Here is a 7,824-nt window from a genome sequence, read left to right as displayed (position 1 = left end):
TATGCCTGTAGGAGAGTCTATATTTGTCTAGGTGATAGTCCAATTTTCCACAGAGCATCAGGGGAATATACATTTGAAAAAAATGGAAACCTACCTGAATACCACAGCAGCTTTAATTATTAATTTCCTGGGAATTGTCAGCAAATGTCATTTTTTTGTGTTTTGTCTATTTCAAGGTCAGTCATTCACAGGCCAAATGGTTGCTGTGCATGACGAGAGAGACGACAACATCTGCAGAGATAACATATTGTCCACTAAAGTCAATATCTCAAGGATCAAATGTTTCTATTCAAAATATTTAAAAAAGTAGAATTGACATGTTGACTTAATTTTGATAGATAATAGAAATCAAAGATACTTTTTACTGTCTGATTTTTGTAAAAAAATAGCATCTTTTTGGTTAGTTGCTTGGAAATAATAATATGTGATTTTGATTTGGAGGACTCTACTAATGCTCTTATTTATTTGTTTGTGAAAATGTCCCTGCAAACAGGATATGTGAAATAGATAGTATGGAATTGTGACTTATTCTGATATATACTGGAAATCAAAGAGACTTTTTTCTGTGGGATTTTTGTAGAAAAGTAGCATATTAATAGTAAGTTATTTGGAAATAATAATATGTGCTTTTGATCTGGCGGACTCTTCCAATGCTCATATGTTTTGTTTTGTGAAAATGTCCATGCAAGTAAGCCATGTGAAATATATATTGTGTGTGATTATATAAGAGTGCATCCCTGGCTGAAAACAGCCTTCAGAGGAGGACTGTATGTGTATCAAAAGTCTGCAGCCTAGACAGAAACGTTATCTTCAGAGAACACAGTGTGATTAAAAAACTGCCCTGGGAGAACATCTCAGGAAATGAACATCCACACAAAGAGATGAATCTCAACATCGGAGTGTCAGTCTACTGCTCTCTGTGACCTGGTCATTTTACACGAGAAGACTCGACAGTGCCCTCTTGCGATGGATATGAAGCGGTGCAAATCCCGGGAACCACTGGAATACGACTCATCGGTGTGCGCAGGCGCATTGCAGACCGAGGCGAAAACACGGAAGACCCACGATAGAAGATAACAGGCAACACCTCACCGTAATCTCTTCTCAGAACTAGTTTCAGGAAACAATAACGGTCGTACATTGGATCCGGGGTCAGATTTAACTTCACTTTGGTGCTGACAGCTTGTGAGTGATGATGGTGTCGATAATGCTTCTGTAGCCGAAGCTGCTTCTGCCTCATTGAAACACAAAACAAACTGTTAGCAAGCTCCGTAGTGACTTCAGCAGCTGAAGAAGATGCCAGCTCGTAACGTTGTGTCCAGCGAAACGCCGAACAGCAAAGTGAGGTACTCCAGGTTGGCCACTGATGATGACGGCTACACTGATTTACAGGTAAGACGTATTGGAGGACGTTAGGCAGGGGAACCCACTATAAGCTCATTATAGCATAGCATACATTTTATGAAATTGTGTTGAAAATGTATACGCACGCACGCACGCACACGCACACACACACACACGCACACACAGTGATTATAGACTGAGGGTAGTTCACCCACTTCTACAAGTTAACTTTGTAGCAGCAATTCTGGACATCCAGGGCTACTCCAGTAATTTTGTATCGCACTTTAATAACATTGGAGGAAATGTGAGAAAAGTACAAATCAATGCTGCAGAGGCAGACCTTTCCTGACTTTAAGCACCTAGTATGGGTCAAGCTCCAAAACAGTTGATCCTACATATCCCACAATGCAACCTGATAGTTTTCTGGATGTTACATAGCTCCCTCACACAAGGAGAAAGTTGTTCAAGTTTGCATTAGAAAAGAGAAATCTGTTTTATACATACATTACTGGACTATATATATATATATATATATATATATATATATATATATATATATACTAATTATATGAAATAGTATACATTTACTATGTTTTATTCCATTACCAGAGAAACATATGGTCCTTAGTTTTTTATTTTGCTGTCATGCCTTTCCATCGGTCTGTTTGTTTGTTTTTCACGTGCCAACTTCATGTGAAAGCAACATTATTGCCTCATACTTGGAAAAGCTCCTCCAGAGTCACAAATGTCATAAAACAAATGTTTTCACATGGCTGAATCACACTCATAAAGAGTAGTAGCTTTGTCGAGGAGATTTTCTGAACATTCACCACAGTATTTAGTTACAAGGAATGCAATCCATAACCAACCAACACATCTTCAAACACATAATGTACATTACAGTTTCATGACTCACACAGTCAGTCAGACTTTTACTTCTCCAAGAAGTTCAAGTACATTATGAGCCAGATTATTTTTGACTGGCCAGTTCAGTACATGAGTGGGCATACTGTGTCAGAAAAATAGTGTTTTAGTGTAAATATTTTACCTCCTCCGCAGTTCAAAAGAAGCCCACCCAAAGTCCCATACAAAGCCATAGCATTAGCCACAGTCCTCTTCCTAATCGGCTCGCTGTTAATCATCATTGGCTCCCTTCTGCTGGCTGGATACTTTGGAGTCGCTGTGAGTACCCATGTGACGCGCAGAGTTTTTACAATATGAACAATAATGTGACTTTATTGAAATCAATATTTTGTCTCTTTTAGCACTCAGACCGAACTGTGCCTGTCCTTATCATTGGGATCCTTGTCTTCCTCCCTGGAATTTACCATCTACGAATAGCTTACTATGCATCCAAGGGCTACCGGGGCTACTCCTATGATGACATCCCAGACTTTGATGACTGACAGATACCACAGCTTCAGTCTTCTTGTAGTCATATATAAACTACCAATATTCTCCTTTTGCTAATTTAAAAGGAACTGACCTTTTGAAAGAAAATAAGCTTAAATAGATTATTTTTTACCCTGTCAGAGGGTTATATGCCGAGATATTTGGTGCCAGCCTGCTGTAATGAAGTCAAATCAGTCTCCGACATTGTTTGATTGGTATATTTTTTTTGTTAGCCTAATAAATCAATAAGACTGTAATTTGATGGGTATCTTTTATTTGTTTATTTGTATCTTTAGATCAGTGGTCCCCAACCACCGGCCCCTTTGGTACCGGGCCGTACAGAAATAATAATTTTTAAAAAGTATTTTATTGATTATCGAGGTCTGAAATATTTTATTTTGAAAAATGTACGGATACATCCGTCTCTTGACACATTGGTCACGTGATCCAGAGGTCTTTGGAGAGCTTCTTTTAGAAAAGGGTAAACGGCCCGACTTGGAGACAGAATAATTCAATCATTAGGTCGGACTCCAGTTCATCATTAGTCACAACAGTCATTCAGACAGTCAACCAGACATCCTCATTGAAATACAACAAAGATTATACAATTCAAACGGTGGGTCTGAGTGTTCCTATGGGTACCAGCACATGTTGGTGTCAAAGGGAATGAAATGGCAGATAAAGCTGCACAAAATAGCTGCACAAATGTTGCAGTCAATTTCAGTAAAGCAGAAACCAAAAGCATTATTAAAAAGAGGTGAAAGGAAAAGTGGCAGAAGCAATGAGAGGAGGACAGAAAAGGACGATGGTTTTTCATCTGTGTGGAAAACTCCCTTAAACAAAGATACCTTTAACATGGATCCCGGACAAGTCCCCATTTGTTACCACCTGGCTCAAGGCTGGCAACAAAAAGGGAGGCCACACACAGATCTTTGACCCAAACGCAGTTTATTTAAAGCTCCACAACTTCCATTAGTTGAACAAGGATGAGGCTGGTGCGGCAGGCCTTGCCGAGAGCGAGAGACACTCCAAGAAGTGCTGTCTTTAATGCCTTCTTGGAGGCTCCATTCAGATGGGCTGGTATGAGCAGGTGAATGTCCCAGCTCCTCCCACTTGGAAGCCAACTTAGAGGATGAACACAGCCGGCAGAGTGGGAGGGTAGTCACAGATATCACAGGTATTCTGCAAAACTCAACTTAAGGGCCATCAAGTATTTCAGTATCTTAGAATAACAAATAGTGAGAAAATATGAGCCCTTAGTTTTTTGTTTGAGTTATTTATTTTATATATATATATATATATATATATATATATATATATATATATATATATCGTAAAAATATATATCGTAAAAAGGGCCAGCTTAAAGACCTGCATCATCCATGAGCAGCAAGCCAAGTTGGTAGAGATAACGAGAGAGAAAAAGGCAGAGAAGATGGAACACCGGCGGATGATGGCAGTGGTCAAAACCAACACCGACCTTGAGTTGGAGAGCTACCTGATCACCGAGAGGGCTGAAACACAGAGACTCAATATTAAAAATAAAAAAATGGTAGAAGCCTTGAAAGATAAAGAGAATCCACAGTCATCCATCAACCAGGAGATTCTGGACATCCAGCAGCACAAAACAGAGAAGCTGAAGACCCGCCTGTGGAAGGCCAAGCAGAAGGTGAAGGCTAACTCTGCAGTGGAATGAGGAGAGGTCCTCCCATCCTAGCAGAGCTGCAAACAGCCCAGCGCCCTCAGAGAGACCAGCGAAAGACCATGGCTGCCCAACATCCATAAAACACATAAAACAATCTCTCTTTCCAGAGGTTTCTTCCCATGTCCTAAAGTTCACGAGTGTTTCCCTCATTTTCATCGAAAGCTTTGCCTGCATGGGCATCTGTTCCTGACAAATAAACAAATACAAATCATAGAAATTATGTCATGCTCGGAAGTCATTGTTGTTGAAAATAATAGGTTGTAAGGTGTAATATTTTAATGTGTAATAAAAAATTGTTAATGTATAAATTAAAGCAGTGGTCCCCAACCACCGGGGCACAGACACCGGTCCGTGGGTTATTTTGTACTGGGCAGCACAGACATAATGAATGACATTTCGTCTTTATTGATTATTACGGTTGAAAGATGTTTTATATATAAAAAATTATGTCTGTGCATCTTGAGCAAAAATTTGTTAAAACCAGATGTCTTTGGGGAGCTTTTTTTAAAAATGAGACAAGAAGAAGAAGAGCCTCAATTCCAAGGAAAAAGAAAGCTGCATTCAAAAGACAATATCAGGAGTCGTACTTAAAATACGGGTTTATTGCTACAGGTGATTCTTAATATGTAAGATAATAAATATATATAATAATAATATTATTATACATATGTATTTATATATATATGTGTGTGTATGTACAGTATGTATATATATACATATATGTGTATATATATCTATATCTATATATATATATATATATATATATATATATATATATATATATATATATATATGTATGATTCTTTAATGCCGGTCGTATCATTTTATTAAGGTGAATGTGTTCAAATATTTCAGGTAATTTACCTGCATCATGCACTTGTATATCTCGTCTGGCAGATAACACATATTTAATAAAAGGCCAGATTGGTTTGTCCACACTATGATCAATATATAAGTAAGTTTCCCTTACTCCGTTTTATTCTTCCTTACTGCACAGAGTACTTCTTCCTTGGAGGATTTAATGTGATTAATGTCAATCCTTTGATCTCCATATGGCGCACCTGGCTTGTGAGATTAAACACAACCTATAGAACCTGATATTTTTGTAACCTTCGTAAAAAAATATTTTCTTCTTTAATAATCTACATTAGTTTATCAATTCCAACATCATTTGAAGGTGCTTTGCAGGATAATGTAATATAATGGGTGCTGTCTAAGATTTTAATTAAATAATTTGTTACTATACAGGCCAACAGGCGGCAGTATAATGTCATGAAATAAATACTACAAGTTGTAGGGTGACATTGTAGAAATACTATAGTAATTTAACAGGGTCCACGTGTGAGGGACCACTTGATTGGCTATTTTAAACTGTAGGGTAAACAAGGAAGAGCCACGTGTCCTCGTGTGTGTCCCAATAGACCACATCCCAGTTAAAGAAACATCCAGCTCAGAGAGGTACGGTAATGAAAACCTTGGTAGTAAAGTTACTAAATTAAGTTAAGCTTTGAGGGTGACCAAATTAGATTGAACAAAACATAATAATGTAGTTATTTTGTTCCCTGTTATTACGGACAGAGTAATGTTAAAAAGAAAGAAGTACATAGAAAAAGCATCTTCTAACTCAGCATAACCTCAATAGCGGCAACAGTAACATCTGAGTTCACTAAATATCTGACTTTAGTCTTTGGTAATAACTGTTGCTAATGTGAACTTTCTCAAAACAATAAAGCTAGCTTGGTTCGTTAGCTAACTGAAAAGTCACTAGCTAACAATTAGAGCTTAGCTCACATTTGAAATGTAACTTTAGTTATTAAGGGTGGGTTATGTAACGCTGGGTACAAATGTGATGCTAAATTATCTAGTTACTCGTCTAATTTAAACATCGCATTGACATTCAGGTTTTTATAACATTGTTATTTGTTAAATATTTGACTCAAGAAGGCGTCTTATTGCCACACTTGACCTATTGTAAATGTTGTTGTTCCAGTAGGACAGTAATGGTGGTCATCATTACACTTATAACCTTAGTAATCGTTACACTTAACTTATAAAGTTAGTCATCTTTACCCTTATAACTGTTGTATGTGTCTGGGGCTTTTATCCTTCACAGTAAAATACACCCATAACACTGCTTCTTAGAGAACTGTTAAAGTAACTCAATATAATAGCGTACGATATTAGAGAGTACTATGATTGTAGCCAGTTCACTATGTTAAATATCTTCACTGAAGCTGGTCTTTTGGACCGTACAAGCCTCCGTACCGTAATACCATGAATAGAGGCGCATTACATTTCAAGCGGCGGCTCACATGACGGAGTATCCGCGGATGCCGGCCCACATGACCGCAGTCCTTAGAGGAACATCGTAAGGAGTTGTGGGTGTGTGAGTGGTGGATGTGGTGAAAAAAACAACTCTTAAACCTTGTATTTGAATATTTCACACAACGTTACTTGATAACTGGATATATCTCCGAGCAACATGTGTTTGTGTGACTATTATGCTGGATGCTGTACCAAACGGCTCTGAGTCAAGTGTCTACTTTACTTTAGGCGTGTTTGCCTTTTTGTTACGCTCCACGAGTATTTCCCACGGAAACGTCCTTTTGTTTGAGGCGCTTCAGCAGCAGCAGCATCAAGTCCCACTGAGACGAGGGGGAAACTAACGGAAGCGGGTTATCTTAACTTCAACATAAAAGCGTTTGGGTCGAGATAAAATGTGAAACGTAAGTATGGAAAACATACGGCAGTTTTTCATTGATTTTAGACTCGGGCTGCAATTACTTTCAATAGGTTTCATTGCAATACATTATATTAGTAGGAAAAGCACAAGTGTTATTTGATCATTACTTTGTTCTGTTCAGGAAAAATAAGTTAAATTGAATTCAGTCAATATTCATTTTAGAATTTAACACTTTTCCAAACATCTTCTCTTTTAAAAAGCCCTTTATTGATTAATCTGAATTATCTAATCTAGTCCTTTTTAAATTATGGACAAAAATCAGAGTTTCCCAGAACCCAATTTGACATCTTGGTCCAACCCAATAGTCAAAATGTTAAGATATCCCATGCTATTCTCACATTTGAAAAGCAAAGGACAGTTCATGTTGATATGTATCTAAATAAGTGACTGAAACTATTGATGGATTACTCAAATTGCTCGATAAATCGTTAAATTGACGAATATTTTCAGCACTAATTTACACCAATTAACAATGGGTGTTTTACCCACGTCGTTCGTCAGTGGTGATTTTATTTTGAAAGCTGTAACAGGAAGTGTAGTGATTGTTGTCTGTGTGACTTGATTTGTGGTTTAAACATCCCTGTAGTAGGAGGGGTAGATTATAAGAATGGGAGGAGAGACACGGCGAGAGTATCAACAC

General features: G+C 37.7%; 1 protein-coding gene across 1 annotated transcript; it reads left to right on the top strand.

The window, feature by feature from the left end:
- The first annotated feature begins 1,034 nt into the window (after nucleotides 1-1,034).
- Nucleotides 1,035-2,993, top strand: tmem230b (transmembrane protein 230b). Its single transcript, XM_034541500.1, has 3 exons — nucleotides 1,035-1,392; nucleotides 2,404-2,526; nucleotides 2,610-2,993. Exons 1-3 carry the CDS (start codon nucleotides 1,297-1,299, stop codon nucleotides 2,748-2,750), a joined length of 360 nt encoding a protein of 119 aa, XP_034397391.1. The 5' UTR covers nucleotides 1,035-1,296; the 3' UTR covers nucleotides 2,751-2,993.
- The last annotated feature ends 4,831 nt before the right edge of the window (nucleotides 2,994-7,824 follow it).

Source organism: Cyclopterus lumpus, chromosome 9 (assembly GCF_009769545.1).
Source record: "Cyclopterus lumpus isolate fCycLum1 chromosome 9, fCycLum1.pri, whole genome shotgun sequence".
Lineage (NCBI taxonomy): Eukaryota > Metazoa > Chordata > Actinopteri > Perciformes > Cyclopteridae > Cyclopterus > Cyclopterus lumpus.
The sequence above is the reverse complement of the archived record's forward strand: the minus strand, read 5'-3'. Positions and strand labels throughout refer to the sequence as shown.